This window comes from Spermophilus citellus (genome assembly GCF_964194105.1).
Source record: "Spermophilus citellus genome assembly, chromosome: 2".
Lineage (NCBI taxonomy): Eukaryota > Metazoa > Chordata > Mammalia > Rodentia > Sciuridae > Spermophilus > Spermophilus citellus.
The window spans coordinates 23,844,766-23,862,539 of NC_138183.1; the positions used below are offsets into that span (position 1 = coordinate 23,844,766).

At 45.9% G+C, this 17,774-nt stretch overlaps 1 protein-coding gene across 5 annotated transcripts in view; it reads right to left on the reverse strand.

Annotated features, from left to right (window-relative positions):
• PALM2AKAP2 (PALM2 and AKAP2 fusion) overlaps positions 1-17,774 on the reverse strand; it is a 470,283-nt gene that overhangs the window by 203,128 nt on the left and 249,381 nt on the right. For all 5 annotated transcript variants that reach the window (XM_081280060.1, XM_081280063.1, XM_081280062.1 and 2 more), the window contains 2 exons: positions 8,516-8,630; positions 7,441-7,462 (listed from right to left, as the gene is read on the reverse strand). In XM_081280060.1, coding sequence (XP_081136186.1) covers positions 7,441-7,462; positions 8,516-8,630 — 137 coding nt within the window. The remainder of the gene's footprint in view (positions 1-7,440; positions 7,463-8,515; positions 8,631-17,774) is intronic.

Below are 17,774 nucleotides of genomic sequence, written 5' to 3' on the forward strand. Positions count from 1 at the left end.
CTCTGTGTGGCCACTGTTAACTACAATGGATAGTTTGCTCATTCTAGAAGCAGCCCAGACAAAGGAGTCAACCACATGAAATTTGATTCCTTCCACACCTTCCCTTATATGTATTCCCAGAGTAAAGCATTTATGCAAATTAGTTCTCAGCTAATAAACAAAAGCAGATGAAAACTTATTTTTTAAAAGATTCTGATCACACATGCTTTTAAAAATGCATTTACTACTTAGGTGAATATGGTTTTGCAGTATATTCAAACATGAAGGATGCCAGGCTGTGGTCGCACATGAATTCCCCATTTACAAAGCACATTGTTATTCTTGAACTTCATGTTCCTTGATCACCAACAGTGTGCAAATCCTTTCCTTATCTCTTAAAATTAAGTCCCATATACATGTCCTACCCCATCCATGAGCTGATCCATTAGCTGGATCATATTACCCATCCTTTGAGGGGCAGGAACTTACAGAGAGGAGTTGGGAGGAAACAATCAATCCCCCAAGTCTCTAGTAACAAGCAGGGAGGCGTGTGACTTTTCAACATTTGGTATGCATGTTGATCTCAGAAGTGTGTCTCCGAGCACCCAAAAAAGCCCACAGTTTAAGTGACTGCCAGTGGTTCCTTTGTAGATTCTGGGATATACATCCTCTAATTGTCCAGGGACATGTGGACCTGGTCCAGGTTTGGCCAGACATCACTTACAGTCCCATCTAGTTCTAGAACTTTCTGAGTCTGTATGTAAAAATAGTATCCTGAGGTGTCTGCAGAGATGCCCAGTAGGCATTTAGATTTAGCCAGTGGACATGACAGTTATGTCAATTCTTGCTTTCCTTTCACTTTTACATTAAAACTTTTTATATTATTTTAATATTATGCTTATGTCATAAAATATTCAGATTAGGCCTATATAAAAGACTTCTGGCTTAAAAGTATATGACCATTTTGCTTTACAAGATGCCATTACATGCTTTGTTTTAAACAGACTTACCTAGAGGAGACAGTGTGAAACCTGTTGCTCCTATTTGAATTTGCCTACCTTGTCACTAACTGTGCAACTCTGGGAAACTCATGTTTTCACTGAATCTCCAGCCCTCGGTGCATTTCTGTGTGGAGCAAATGGGTTGGTGTAGGGGTTTATTATTCTCATCCTTCCGGTTCTGATTTCTGAGGCACATTCACAAGAAACAAAGCATGGCTCTCTGTAGACTCTATGCTCATCAATGTCTTGTTTTAGAATCTTTACCATTGTCAGAAATATTAGTAAGAAACATTTAATCTTTAAATTGCTACTTCCCCCCACCCCCCAAAATCTAAATAACTCCAGAACTGGGAAGACTTGGAACTACAGATTCAAATTATACAAACAGTTCAATTCCCCAGGGGTTCCTGCAATGGTCTCATATGCTTTGAAAATACTTTCCACCCAGCTTCTATCAGAGTGCTTTCAATTTGTGCAATTTGAATGAGGGAAATAAAATTCCCTGGAGGTACACTACAGATTAAGAGTAAAGACAGATATAAAGACCATAAATACCAGAGAAAGGTTCCCATAGAGCCGGAGGCAAAATTCTGATTTCCTCAAATTCCCTCCCATTTGCTCTTCAATCACCCATCAGGGGCCAGTGCCTACCTGTGTGGCCACTGTACATGCTGTGTCTGAAGTTGGGCTGAAGGAGGGGATCCCCTATGTAAAGGCATCAGGGCACCCATCTCGCTATTAAGTTAAGAGAAACGCAAGCCCCTTGGACAGTCCTGGTGCCAAACCAAAGCACTCCCCAGGACTTACCAGACGTTCTGCTGGTCCCCTCCTGCCCAGGTTACGGTTCTGCTGTTCGTGAACAGAGGATTGGCAGGTTGGGGAGCTGGGAGGAAATGTAATTTACTGCATCTGGTAGCAGAGAACAGGGAATACAATTAGGCACAGTGTCGGGAGGCCCAATGGGTTCACTGCCGAGACAGCAGCTTGTCTGCCCTACATAATGGACCGCTGCGATGGCCACTGGACAAGAGGATCAGAGTAAACAAAGCCAAGCATTTGCCCAGTGACTGGTATTCAGCAGAGTAGCTGAGGTAGGAGGGATCCTGGCCAGAGAGTTCAAGCCCCAGGACTGCTCTGTGTATTGGAAGAGTCATCAGAAAGTTCTAGAGTCTAGGACGAATTCAGGGGCCAAAAAAGAATCAGAGATGGGCCAGTGAAAGCCATTATCAACTTGGTGGGATTGACCAAACATGAATCGTCACAATGAAAATGGGGGCACTACATGGTACAGGAAAATACAGCTAAATTCATGTGCCTTATTTATTCAAAAGACTGATTTCATATGCATTAAAACAAACTCCAGAATTTTATTCCATGATTTTTAAACTCCAGGTTGGAATTTCAGGCAAAAAAATTCTGAGATTCCAAATCATACCACCCAGTGAACTCCCTGTTAGCCCAGTAACAGTTAAGTGTGGCTATGAAAGGAGCGAGACCCTCAGCGGTGTACGGACAAGCAAACTGACAAGCCCATTTAGAAGGTATGACTTGGAGGCCATGAATATTACAGGTTTGCCAAGCTGTCAGAAGAGAAAACGTAATCACTGGCGTGAGATAAGAAGAATCTGGGTATTCCCAGAGAGGAGTGGAAAAGCAAAGGCAGGAAGATTCTAGAAAGCTGGGCTCTGTGTGATGCTAATCCCAGAACATCAATCACTCATTCATGATTATTTCTAACTGCTTACTATGCATCTCCATTAAATATCCCCCAATCACCTCAAACTCAAAATGTCCATTAAAACAGAACCTGTATCGTAGCTGCTGCTTCACCTGCACTGTCTCTGGGCTTGCTGGCCACTCCCAGCATCCACTCAGCCCCTGTCACCTCTGCCTCCTCCACATCTCCTACCTGCTTCCCCTCTTTCTCCCCATTGATATTGCTTTAGTTCTGGCAGGTTTCTTCTTTCTTAAATTTCATGCTATAAACAGACACTGAGTGAGGATTAGTTGAGTTCTACACCAACCAGACCATTTGCTGATTTGTGTGCGAGTCTGGACAATCCAGAATGTACTGATATTACACTGTTTTATGTTCTTAGGGCAAAGGTGAGGTTGTTTCTCTAAGAGAATAGAACCCTCCTCCCCATCAAGCACAAGGGAAGAAGGAACAGGAAATAAGATAAGGATCAGGTGGGCAGTCTTAGGCTGGAGTCGGCCTCACAGTGCCCTCTCTCTCTCTCTCTGGGGTCTATGTATGCTGGAGCTTGGATCCTGCAGGACAGACATGGTTGAAGTTCCTTTCACCGCAAGGAAGGGAACTGAGCCTTTGCGGTGACGGGGGGCTGGGAGATGGCTGTGAAACAGGCTGTGGGGCCCTCTGAGGATAGGCAGGATTTGAGCCAGGGGCTCCGAGAGTGGCCATGTGTCTGAAGTTGCCCCTTTTCCATGCTGAGCTGCGCTTCTGTTATTCCTGAACTTTGACTACAGACATCTCTCTGCTCTCACTGTGAGGAGCTGTGGGAAGGACCGGTGCTCTAAACCAGCCCAAGGCAGGACCAGAGAGAGCAGCACTTGAAGTTAGCTGGTCTTGAGGCATCAGGGCCAATTGGTAATGATGGTCCACGGAAATCTGGGACCAGAGGGACAGTTCAGGAGCAAAGAAATGGCCAGAGCAGATCTGCAGAACTTCTGAGTTCCACTGAGGATTTCCAGAAACATGTGGAATGGGAGCTCAGTAAAACTGACTTCTTGCATTTGAATGAGATGGAAGTTCAAGTCATTATGATCAGGTAAGAGCTCACATACGGGTCACATGTGTGTCTAGGAAGTTCTATGCTAAATATACAACATCTAGGGCACTCTGCATGCTCCAAGTTTTAGCAGCTAGAAACAAAATCCACTTGAAGATAGAGGATTCTGCCTCTTAAAGAGCTTGTAGATCCCAGGGCTCATGTCTCAGCTTCCTCTAGGAGGCACCCAGTCAGATATGAGTTGGTGACAGGGGTACCCTTACCTAACGTTCACTGGCTACAAGCTCAGGAGTTATATTTCTTGAGGACTGGGGTGGCATGGCTTCTGCTAAGACAAGAGAGTGGAGAGTGGGGTATGGGAGGGGACACAGAAGGGGACATCATTAAATATTTTATTTATTTGGGGGGGGGGACCAAGGATTGAACTCAGGGGCACTCAGCCACTGAGCCACATCCCCAGCCTTATTTTGTATTTTTTTTAGAGACAGGGTCTCACTGAGTTGCTTAGTGCCTTGCTTTTGCAGGGATTGGCTTTGAACTTGTGATCCTCTTGCCTCAGCCTCCCAAGCCACTAGGATTATAGGCATGTGTCACCGTGCCAGGCCCCATGCCTGGCTATCATTAAGCAGTTATGCAGCCAAGGGATAATGAACAGGGCCTCCACTCTTCTAGGTGGCCTCCATCAATAACTGCCCTCTTCCTTACAAAGTCAAGGAGGTCCATCAATTATCTCCCCATTCTCAGAGAAGGTAGAGTGCAATCACTTAAAAGAACAGAAACTTAGGATGCCTTTGGTTCCAGCACTGCCACTTACAGTAGCTATAAAGAACACAGACTAGAGAAACAAAATTAAAAATTTTCCTTAAAATACGACTTACAAGCAACTAAAGACTGAGATTTCTAAATCACTGGTATAAAGGTTCTGATGCAGGGAAAGCTCCAGGCCACCAAAGATTGGGATGGGATGGGAACCCTAGATCCGTGTCACACAGCAAGGACTGAGATGATCCCAGGACTGACGTTTTCCTTTACCTGTTCTGGCCAAGGGCATCATACCAGCTTCTCAGTGGGTAAAGAGCTGAGACACAGGAGACACATACTGTTTGCAGTTTACAGTTACACAAGACACTGTGTCTGTGTAGGGCAGTAAAAATAACCCATCCACTTGCTAAGGGGTCTGCTATGTGATAAAAGTTGGGGTGGGGGGATCAGAATATACATGAACAGGAAACTCTACTGAAATCTGGAATAAACTGCTCTTGATTACCAGCGCTACCAGGCATCAAAAGCCATTGGTGACCCCGCAGTGCATTAGGCCATTTCCTCTGACACATGGAGGGTGACGCATTCAGGGTACCAGAAGAAGGGTTATCACGTGAACACACATCACCAGCTATCCCCTTGACACCTCAAACATAGAGGGTGCTTTTGTTGATCAGGTGCAGCATCTATACAGTTAACAGAATCCATACTGGATATAAGATTCTGTAAACAGTGTGTCTCAGAAATTTAGGGTTAATTCTTAAGGTATTGTTGTTCTACAATAGTTTCTTGTTAGTTCTTAGTAACAACAATTGGCTCTTTCTAAGAGGGTCTGGGTAACTCAGAGCCTTTGAAACAAAGAATGAGAAAATAGACATCCCCAAATCCCTCAAGTGGGACGACGTGCTTCATTCAGTTCTTCCCCGCCGGCCACACATGACCTGTACCTTGATCACATGTTTCCAAGCCTGTGTTCCCCCCTCCAAACTTCCTCCTTGGCTAGTAGGTGTGGTGTGATGGAGAAGGCACCAGGCTTGGTTTGAACCATAGATGGCAGGAATCGCAATCCAGAGTGACACTGAAAACATGGAAATTCCTTCCTGGGATGCCTCAGACTTTCACACCCTCCCAAGCCTGAGCTCACGCACTCTGGCAAAGGTGATGGAGGACAGAGTCAAGGGCCACTTTCTCGCAGTCCCTCTTTTCAGTCCTGGTCAGGATGCCTCCCAGCTCTATGAGCCCATAGGGAAATGGGTGGGAACAGTGGGGTGGAATGCGGGAGGAGAGCAGAAGTTCAGGGTGCAAAAGAGACACACAGCGAGAGCTTATAACATGGCCTCATTTCTGCTTATTAAGTCACAGACTAGAGAGGCTCCAGCCTTGGGGACAAGATGTGCAGGCCCTCCTCTTCCCCAATTATCAGAGAGAAAGAAATTCAGGGAAGGTCCTGGTTTGAGAAAGGAAGGAACAAAGTCAAAGTGTTCTTTAGGTAAGTGGGTGTCTGTGGGTCAGTGTCCCAGCCCAGCCTAGCCTGACACGTCCTGCATTCTTGCAGATCATGTAGGATTGGCTCTCTTCTCATGCAGCAACCCCAATTCACCAAGGCCACCTCCTCAGTCCATGCCCCACCCACAAAGCACAGAACAAGGGCCCCCACTGGGTCACACCTGAGCAAGGGCTCAGCTTCTCTTCCTAGAACTGTCATAGGTCCTCTTCTCCCAGAGTCCCTGCTGGCTTGTCCTGCCTACACACCTGCGAGCAGGAAGTTTAATTTAATATCTTCCCAAAGATTACCCAGAAGCCAAAAATCCAGATCTCTTGCCTTTTTGTGCTGAGGGGGGGAAAAATCATATCTTTACCCCCTGACCCCAAGTCAGAACTATTCTTATCACAAATGTCCTTGGCCTTTGGCTGATTCAGGAAAATGCACTATATATCACTGCATTTTAAAATTTTTCCTCAAATTTTTCCAAATGGCACTGGGAACACTTTCGGATCCAACTCTTCCGGCTCCTGATCACCTTCCTGGTCTAGAGGCTGACCTCACAAGAGCCAGGTGAGCAGGTGGCTTATGAGCGAGCCTTCAACAAGTCCCCATATTTTTAAGCAGATCTAGTTGAAGACTAAAGTCAGAGTGGGAATCACAGGCTTGCAGCTGAGGTCAGGGGAACCCAGTGAAGGACCAGAAGCCCATAATCCCATATTCATCCTCACGGCTCAGGAGAGGGCAGAACAGGGCAGAGGAGAGAACAGGGCATCAAAAAGGACAGGAGGAGAAAGACCTGCTACAGTGGGGTCCGAAAGCCAGGGCACCCTTGCTGTGCTCTGGGCCAGCTCTCTCCACAGGGAGGGAAGTTCTGCCCAGCTCCATTTCCCTGGAAGAGTGGAGGAACTGCAGTGTTCTGATTCAAAGGAAGGAGAGAGGGAAGGAGGGGAAGGAAAGAAAGGGAAAGAAACAGAGAGAGATGAAGGAAGGAAGGAAGGAAGGAAGGAAGGAAGGAAGGAAGGAAGGAAGGAAGGAAGGGAGGGAGGGAGGGAGGGAGGGAGGGAAGGAAGAAAAGAAACACCAGGGGCTTTAGACAGGCTTCCTCAATGCCAAATGACCTTCTGATGTGTGGTTTAATCAGGACAAATGGGCCCTTCCTGCAGGGACCTGGTCCTGACATTAGCTCGCTTCTTTGCTGAGCTCCTTTTACCAAAGGCCCAGGCAGTGAGCCTTCGAGAACTAATGGCCGACTTTATAACAGAAGCAGGAGGCAGAGAAACGTCTTAAAGAAGGGAGGCGGTAAAGATGGGGAATGTGGACCTTCTCAGGGGCCCTGCCCACAGGGCTGTCCTTCCCTCTGACACCCTGGCAAAGCCACATGTTGCGTCTCCTGGTGGGCCTGGGTTAAGAGACCCCTAAGCAGGAGAAAAGCATCCATCTACAGTAGGGCAGCGGAACTTACCTCCATCCGTAGTGGAGAAGCTCTGTGGAAACAAAAGCAGGGCAGAGCATTACTACGCATGCGGGGTGCCGTCCCTCAGCCCTCAGCCACTCCTTCCCAGGCCCAGGCTCAGAATGTGACTGTGGCAGGCAAACCCCATGCTCTCTTTTCTTCTGAGCAATTATCCACAAAACTAAGGGAACTTTTAAGGTTTATCATCCCCAACTTTTGTTTATGTTTTGGGTACTGGGATTGAACCCAAGGGCACATTACATCCTCAGCCCTTTTTATTTTTTATCACGAGACAGGGTCTCACTAAGTGGCCTAGGCTGGCCTTGAACTCGAAGTCCTCCAGCCACAGCCTCCTGAATCTCTGGGTTTACAGGCATGTGCCACCACGCCCCACTCCATCCCCATCTTATACCAAATTTTGATCAATTCATTATCATATTGATTTTATTAATGATCTAGAAAATATCCTGGGTTGTGCTGAAGAAGTGATATTAGAAAATCTCATCTTAAAATCCATTTCATTAGTTTGGTTGTCTCTCACTGAGGTACTGCGGAAACAGGAAGGACAGAATGGAGGGAAGGTCCTGAGATACTCAGGGCCCACTGGCCTTCTGGATTCTCTGCTCTTTTCTATACAACGTCATTTGTTTTTATGTACAGTTAGATTTCACTCTGTATTTGAAATTCATGTCCATTTGATAACAGTACTGTCTCTGGCCCTTTTATAAAGGAGAGGCTCCATAAGCAAAGCCCCAGGGAGAGTGTTTAATCTGCTGAGCAGGAATTGGTTTTAGAGTTCTGGAGTCCAATAGGGGAAGATTTTAAGGCATTAGGCAGAAAAAGGTTTGGACGGGGTTAATCAATGACTCTTTTCAAGGCCTCCCAGCAGACCATGTGGTTCACACCCAAAGACAGGCAAGCCACTCAGCTTTAGGGATGGCATGTGATCCTCACACCCTTGTCCCTCATTTCACAGAGTGTGTGGCTCTGACTTTTCAACACCCACTGGCCTCTTTGGTGACATCTTCCTAGGGCTTGCTTCCCCATGGACAGGACTTAGAGAAATCATATTTGGTTTCTTCACCTTCTGAAAGTCCTTGAAGGATTTTTCTGTCTCTTTTAGCTTCTCCAGGATGATTTGCTCTTTGGCAGATATCTGGGATTCTTCACTTTCGAGCGCTTGGATTTCCTGCTCCAGCCTGGAAGACAAACAAACAGAGGACAAGTTGCTTTATTGTCCTGCTGTCCACAGACAAGAGAGCAGCTCCGTCCTTCCTGTGGGGTGACGTGGACCTTCCTAGCAGTCTTTACATTCTGCTGAGGAGCCAGGCCAAGGTTTTCTATTACAGAGTGCTCTGTTTCCAGTTTTGTCACTGGGTAGATATAGGTTAAAGGAACACAACCCAGGGCTACCACCACAAGTTCAAAGTCATTACTGTGCAATGTGCTTTGGTAGCTCCCCTCCAGCCCAACTCCTGGGCATGCTTCTTATTTGTAGATGGACAATGTTTACTAGTACAGAGCATAATATCTGAAGGAAGTAGCTTCATATTCTAGTGATTTCAAAATAACTGCCCTGCTCTCAGGATGGCCAAAAGGTGAAGGGTCAGTCTTGCTCAAAGGAAATAACACTGTTAAGAAATGGCTGGTGCCCAAAACCCATGGGAGGCTGCTGTCCTCTCCCTTAGTGGTACAGCTTTTATTGCCAAAAAGAAGGAAGATGGAAGGGACAGATGTAACTGCCCCCCTACGCTTCTGGAACTTTCCTCGTTTTTCACGCAGTCTCCTATATATTTTCCAAAAGGGAAATTTCAGCACTTCCAGGAGACTCTGAGAATATTACAGAAGAGCAGCTACAGCCATGATTTGGGGGAAGTCTCAGCAACCGTGTTCTTCCAGTGAAATGATAAGAATAATCATTCGCTTTTAGTGAGAACTTATTCTGTGCCAAGAGCTAAGGAAGTACACGGGCTACTTTATTTGACCTTCCCAATGACCCGATGAGTAGGGAATCCCCATTTTGCATATGAGATCAATAAGGCTTGGCAAGATTAAGTAACCAGTTTGTTGATACAGAGCCTTGACCCAAGGACATGAGCCAGGAAATCCAATTCCAGCTCTGCTCCTAACCACTATGCCAAACTCCTGCCACATGGGTTCTCTGGTGTCTCACGAAGTCCCTGCCTAGTTAAACACTGCATATATTGTCATGTGAGGGTGTGCTGTGAGGCAGCAATGTCCTTGGGGGTAGTGAGGGAGATGCTCCTCTGCCTAAAGGACTCCAGACTGCTGCGCCTCTTGAATTCATTGGTCTGAATTCATTCTTTGGTTCATTCATTCATTAATTCATTCATTCATTCATCCATCCATCCATCCATCCATCCAACCACTCACTTGTCCACTTCTGCTTCTGGCCCTTTCCCTTACTGTGCAGGAAGCTTTGCTACAGAGGCCATCCTGCCTGTATGAATCCTCTCCCTTGCTCTCCCCTTCTTCCATCTTCCTTGGGAACTGACTACCAATTAGATTTAGAACTAAAGAATGAGATCTTTTTGAGAGGTATGGATAGGCATGGCTTTGTTTAGGAATATGCTGTGCCCATTGGAGAACTTTTCTTTATTGTTTTTGTTTTTTGGTGGTGCTGGGCGGGGGGGGGGGGGGGGTGGAACCCAGGGTCTTGTGAATGCTAGGCAAGCACTCTACCACCTGAGCTATATCCCCCCAGGCCTCTTGGAGAACTTTTCTGTGTCCTTCTTGGGTGTCAAAAAAAGGAACACTGGAAGGAGGAGACTTTGTAGCAATTACTTCAGGTTATGACCATAAACCCTAAGTCTGAAGGCTCCTCCTCCAAATGAACATAATGCAAATACATTCATCATTTCATTGAGAGTAAAAGTGGAAGTCTTGCAACAACTCATAAGGCCGCATATTACGCAGCCTCCCAGGATCCACTGGGCCCCCACTCTCACCAACATGCCTATTCCTCTTCAGCCTTTATTAAAAATGGCTACTACCTGTTCACTCATATGGACCCTCTGTTCCCCTCCTCCAGGAAACTTGTCTCAAACCCTAGCCATTCTTGAAGTCTAAGTTCAGATGGCCCTGTGCCCCCTGAGGTTCTCAGAGATTCACCCCAAGAAAGTAATGTCACCCTCCTTTGAATGTTTCTCAGAGTATTATTTTGGTTTATCAGGTATATATATATTTTTTAATGAAATCTATTGTATATTAGAGCATGGTTTTCAACTGAGGGTGGCTTTGTCCCCTAGAGGAGATGTGGCAATGTCTAGAGATATTTTGGTTGCCCATAACTCAAGAGGAGTAGGACTGTCGTTACTGGCATCTAATGAGAAGCCAGGGATGCTGCTAAACAGCCTGCCATTCACAGGACAGTCCCCCATGAGGAAGGATTACCTAGCCCCCCAACAGTAACTACATTATTAACTTCCCCATCTACACTATAATACACCAAGGTGAGGTCACAAACACTCTGTATGCATGTGTCAAATGAATAAAAAAGAAGCCAAACCAAATTACACAAAGGTGTGGCCTAGTCAGGACAAGACTGTGGGAATTTCTGAGATAGGGTGAACCTTCAGCAAGCTGGAGAGGCCAGGGTGTGGGCTGAGATGCACACTGAATCTAGAGGAGGGAGGAGCCTCTATCCAGAGGTATAACACTCTACACAGAGGTATAACACTCCTTTGCTATTCTGAATGTTCAGCAAAATCTTCTACACACGTCTGTGTGAACTATTTTGAAGAGAACCTAGAAAAGGGATGTGAGTGTTGAACAGGGAGAATACAAGACAATCAAAGATCCATAAATTGGCCTAATTCAATGGGTGGAGCAGCTCTAAGCTAGAGGTCTCCTGGACAGCCTGGATGACACTACTGCAGGTGAATTCTGAGCAGATTTTATTGAAGTCTCAAAGGGCAGAGCACTTCAGCAAACATTTGGGATGTGCAGGTTATATTATTCTCAAAAATATTCCTTCTCTTCCCCTGTGCCTCTTTGGGAAAAGTACATATTTCCCTGATTCATTGATGCTAGCCTCATGGTGGGGGACACATATCCCTCTTGACTTTGGGCTCAGCCACGAGACCTGCTGTACCCAATGAGATGATAGCAGACATGACCCAGAGGCTTGGCTGGGCTTTCCAAGTTTGACCCCTTGTACCTTTTACTAGCACCAAGAAAAGACCTTCTCTGGGCCACTGCTTCCTCTTCAGCCCAGGCCTCAAAAAGAACACACATGGAGCAGACCTGAGCTCAGGCAAGTGCAGGCAGGACTGACCATAAGTCAGCCACTTGGCAGAGCCCAGCCTGGATCAGCAAACACCCAGCCTGCTCAAAGAAGTGTCAGCAAGAACAAACGACTTTCAGTTTAAGCCAATGAACTTAAGGGAGTTTGTTATATAGCATTATTATGGTAACCATTCACTGAGACAGGACAAATGTGTGTATGTATACACATGTTAATGTATATTCCAATGATATATATCAATCATATGTATAATATGTGTGTGTTTTTATAGCATGTGCATATTCATATGCCCAATAACATCTGAAGCTACAAGGTTAGAAAGGAACATAAACTACCCTGTCCCCCTACTCCCTAATCCTCAGAGAAATCTGGAAGGAAACAGGGCACACCTTCATGAGGATCAGGACTGAGAAAACAGGAAAATATCAGTGGTAGTTGTCTCTGGGTAATAGGATTATAGATGATCTTAGTTTTGTTTTTATAATTTTCACAGTGAAAAATTCACATATTACTTAACTAATCAGTTGTTTCACTTACACAAAAATACCTGCTGAGGCCTCATCCTGAGAGCTTCTCTGTTTGAAGTGAAGAGGTTAAATGGCACCCCCTAACATCTATTTAAATTTAAAACTAACATTTACTGAGCTTATTTGGCTGCTGTACAGAACTGCAGAGGATTCTAAAACAAACAAGAGACAGTTAAAAATGGCTGACAAAAAAAAAATGGCTGTCTCCAAGTAACTCACTTCCGGTGCGACAGCCCCAAGTGGTTAAGACTTCCCTGGGACCCGATGCCCACTGTCTGGCCTCCCTGCCGCCACAGCCTGTCCCTGCCCTATGGGTTTCAGGGCACTGGGCTATACAGTTCAGGCACTAAAGATTTGGGTCGTGATACTGTGCTGCGTAACTGAGAAGGAAGGAGGGGGTGAAACCAAACCCTGGTGATAACAACTGAGTTTCGCCCTAAAGGGGATGACTGAGGGAAACAGGCCGCCTATGCAAGTCTCAGGAGGTCAGATCCAAGGAGCAGATTTTCCTACAAATGCACAGGTGGCCTTGGGCCAGGGTCTGGGAGCTCTGGATAGCCCAGGCCATGATGTTTCTCAGGAAAATTGAGTCTTGGGGCTGAGGAGCCTCCCAAGAGACAGCGTCATGGGATTATAACTGTCATCCCAGCTGGGCTGGACGTGCTGCTGCCCGGTAGTTTCATGTCTGAAACCTAATGCAGTCTTCTCTGGAGGTGCCAAATAGATATGGCCGAGCTAAAAATAAAGAACGGGCAGGAAGTGTAATTTATACTACGGTTAATGCAGGCTCTGTGGCCTGTGACAGGTGTACCAACAGTCTCTGACTGGCTGTGCTCAGTTTCTTCTGAGCAAAGAGTAGACTGTAATAAACTGTAAGGAAAGGTGACATACTGCAGCTGCGGAGGTTTAATTTACTGGAGATGAGTTTCCCATCAGGGTCAAATGGTCTTATAAAACTTCCCTAACCGCCACAGAACATTGTCACAGGAAAAATACAAAGGGCCTCTGGCTCCATTGTTCTCTATTCAAAACTTATTCTCATATTCATCCACTTTATGCCCACACTTTCTTTGCACCAGACTCTGCAGAGCATCAGGGACAGAGAGAAAAATCAAACACAGTCACATAAACACATAAATTACACTACAACCCAAAAAGATGGTACCAGGGAAGAATGATGAGTAGTGGAATCGTCAGTTCTGCCTAGACCCGTGTGGTAGAAACTCCAAGTAGTGTGCCCTGTATCTCTTCTCCCCTTTTTTTACACTAACAGAATCTGTATTTTGCTGGGGATGGCAATGAGCCCAGCTTCTTCTGACGATAAAGACAGCCATGGCACAGAGCTGGCTAATGAGATATAAGTAAAATTGTTAGGAGGGATTACTGAGAAAGCTCTATAAAGAAAGGAAGAGTTTATATAAGTGGCAAGAACCTTTGCTCTTTCCTTTCTTCCTGCCTGCTGCAGGGACCTCATGCTAAAGAGATGTATTAGTTTCTAGTTGCTGCTATAACACCCACCACAAAATTGAATAAATATATTCACAAAATGAATATATTATATTACACTTGTGCAAGTCAGTCTGACATGGGGGTCACTAGGCTACAGTGAAGGGGTTGGCAGAGTTGTGTCCCTTTCTGGAGGCTCTCAGAGAAAGTCACTTCCTTGCCTTTTTTCCAGATCCCTGAGGCCATTCATACTCCTTGCCTCAGTCTTCTTCCATCTTTGAAGCCAACATGCTGCATCTCTTTGAGCATTCTTCTATTGTCACCTCACCCTCTGACATTCCTGTTCTGCCTCCCTTCTCTACTTCTAAAGATTTCTGTTATTACAACAGGCTAGTCCAGACAACCCAGGATAATCATCTCCATTTATTTACTTAACAGTACTGAGGATTGAACTCAGGACCTTGCACATGTTAAGCAAGCAATCTACTACAGAGCTATGTCCCCAGCCCTTCATCTCCCTATTTTAAAGTCAGCTATTTCGAAACTTTGCTATGGTTTGAATGTGGTTTGAGTACATCCCCCAAAGTTTCATGTGCTAGAAGCTTGGCTCTCAGTGTGGCAATGTTGAAGTGGTGAGACGTTTAAGAGGTGGAGCCTAGTGGAAAGTGGTTAGGTCACTGGGGGAACTGCCCTCAAAAGAGATTAATGTAGTTTTCAAGGGATTGCAGTTAGTTCCTGCAAGAGCAGGTTGTTATAAAAAGAGCAAAATGGCCCATGAATCCCTTTTGCTTCTTCTCTTATCATGGGATCTCTGTCTCTTGCACTTTCTGTCATATGATGCAATCTACCATGATGTGATATAGCTAAGGAGGCCCTCACCAGAGGCTGAACTGATGGAGCTGCCTGATGATGGACTCTCGGCCTCCAAAACTGTGAGCTAAATAAACCTTGTTTTTTTTTCCCCATAAAGTGTCCAGTCTCAGGTATTTTCTTATAGCAACAAAAAACATACTAATACAAACCATAATTCACCCTTGCCATGTAACTTAACAGTTTTGGGGACTAGAATGCAAACATCTCTGGTGGTCCACCATTCTTTCTATCATAAGGAATATGGTGCTAGAAGTAGAAGAGTCATCTTGTGCCTTCAGAGGATGGAAAGGATGGCTGGATGTGTAAAAAGAGAGAAACTACTTGGGTCCCAGGTGGCATAATGGAGCAACTACACCACCTCTGGAGTGTCTGGCCCCAGATTTCTTATTATGAGTTTAAACCACTGTTGTGATCACAACTGAATGCAACTTCCAACTGACACTGGGTGGTGAGAAAAACCTTGACTGAGCAGGTGATACATTAGCTGGTTTTGAAGGATGCCTTCGCCAGGTGGAAATGAAAAGAGAGAGAATAGCATGGTCCATGGCTCCAAATATCCTATGTCCCTACTTTCACCCAGGAGCATGTGGCCTTGAGTGGCCTTGTCAGCCACACTGTGCTCTAGTTTTGTGGCTCAACACAGGCCTCGGAGAGGCCCCAGTACCCCGTCCTCCTTCCCAATGGCTCATCTTGTGCTTTCCTTTTGCTGCGCCTTGCCTAGACCCCAAAAAACGGGTCTTCAAGACTTGGTTGAGGGCTGGGGATGTGGCTCAAGCGGTAGCGCGCTTGCCTGGCATGCGTGCGGCCCGGGTTCGATCCTCAGCACCACATACCAACAAAGATGTTGTGTCCACCAAGAACTAAAAAATAAATATTAAAAATTCTCTCTCTCTCTCACTCTCTCTCCTCTCTCACTCTCTCTTTAAAAAAAAAAAAAAAGACTTGGTTGAGAAGCAAGCTTCCCTTAAGGTCCAAACGAAGACAAAAGGAGGTAGGCAAGGCTGGCTGGTGAGATGCTGGGCCAGGATTCTCCCTGCTTCCCATAACCCTTTGCTATTGTCCTCTCACCTACAAGAACCAATAAATGTTTCCTTTGCCTGGGGTCTTTCTGTTGAATCCAGAAGAGTACAGTCTCATACAAACTCGGCTTGGAGAGGTTTTTGCCTGTAAACTCAGCTGGGCTTCACTTCAATGCCAACAGTTCTATCTAATATTGTTTTCGTTTTATAGGTAGTGATATGTGTGATAATAATTATAACAATGAAGATCCTTGGCCCTGTTTTAAGTGCCATACACATTATAATACTTAATCTTCGCAGTGTCCTGTGAAGAGAGAGAATCTTCAACTCCCGTTATACAGACGAAGGGTCTCAGACTCAGGCAGGTCACTGACTTGCCCTGGGTCACAGACATGATGACGGGCCAGGATCTCGACCCTGGGGTTCTGGCTAGAGAAACAGAAATTTTTGTCACTACTCTTGACCACCTCCCAGGACCATTTCCTCTTGACTTCTCATTCCCACAAGAAGGCACAGAGCAATACAACATGCTTTCCAGGCTCACCAGACCACAGAGGGTCAAACTGGGTGCTACAGTTTGGATCCTGAATGTCCCCCAAATGCCATGTGTCCCCAGCCCACGGTGCCATTGGGAGGCTGCAGAACTTTCAGGAGGTGGGGATCTAGTGGAAGGAAGTTAGGTCCTGGTGGGTGTGCCCTTGGAGGGGAGACTGGGACCCTGGCACCTCCTCTTTCTCTCTGCCTCCTGGCAGCCACAGGTAGCAGTTTCTTCCCCAGATGCTCCCTGCCATGATGCTCTGGCTCGTCCAGGTCCAAAATTAACACAGCTGACCATGGACTGAAACTCCTAAAACTCTGAACCAAAATAAGCCTTCCCTCCTTGAGGGTTGATTATCTCAGGTACTTTGTCAGTACTCAGGTACTATGCACAATGACAGAAAGCTGACCCACACACTGGGAATGGAATGTTTATAATGACAATGTTTATAATGCCAACAGACTCCTCATCAATATGAAGTCCAGGAACTGTACCCCACCAAACAGGGATCTTACCTATGCTTAAAATCCTCACTGTTATATACCCTTCGTCTGTATAACGGGAGTTGAAGATTCTCTCTCTTCACAGGACACTGTGAAGATTAAGTATTATAATGTGTATGGCACTTAAAACAGTGGCAGAGTGCATGCCTAAAATGTGCCAAGCTCCAGTACCACCAAACAAAAACAAACAGCGACAACAAAAAACCCAAATCCTCCATGCATATGGTGTACACCACCTCCCAAGAAACCCATTCCCTCTTTGGACTGCACTGATCATCAGAATGTTCACTTACAGACTTGGCCAAGTTTGTCTCCCTACCGCTTTCACTACTTGTCTGAGTTGTCTCCCTGGGAAGTATTGAGATCGAGGTAAGTGCACACCATGATTTGTCAGAGCTCCACTCTGGAAAATGGGAAGATCTATGGCAAATGGAACCCATCCTCCATGGCAGAGCACAGATATGAATTGAGGCTCAGGAGTCGGGTAGAAACAGTAGGCAAAGTAAAAGAGAAAAGGTGGAAAGACCAGGGGTGCATGGATTTCCAAGCTCCCTCTTGGAGAAAACTCAGCACCAACTTGCACAAGCAATACCAGAGAAATGTTCATAAAATCCCAGGACCCTGGTATATTCTCAAGCTAGCAACTCTTTACCATGGAGCTATATCCCCACCCCCAAGCCCTGCATTTTCCTGATGAGCCTTTGCACCCTTTCCACCATGGACACAAGGCAGGTCTACCCCAACCTTGGCCAAAGGCCCTGCTGTGTAGTTGACATGAATTTGAATCTCAGAAAATACTCCCTGAATACAAGGAGGTGCTGACGGGGCTGAAGGTGCTTACTTCAAACCTCTTCTCTTTCCTTGAACTGCAATTTCACAGTTGAGCAATCAAGTGGGGTGCCTGTCTGACCCACTTGCCAAAACAAGAATCTCAGGAAGATGCTCAGAGGAGAGGAAAGTCCCACAGCTTTGTATTTAGCATAAGAATGCAGAGGAGAATGCTGGTCATTCCAAGTCCATCTGCCCTTTCTTTCACAGCCATGCAGCTAACTCTAACGCTGAGCCAGGTGCACTGCTCCACAGAGGAAAGTCCACATTTCCCAGCATCCTTTGTAGCTGCAGGAAGCCTGTTCTGGCCAAAAGAATGTAGGTGAAAGTGTTGTAGGGCAG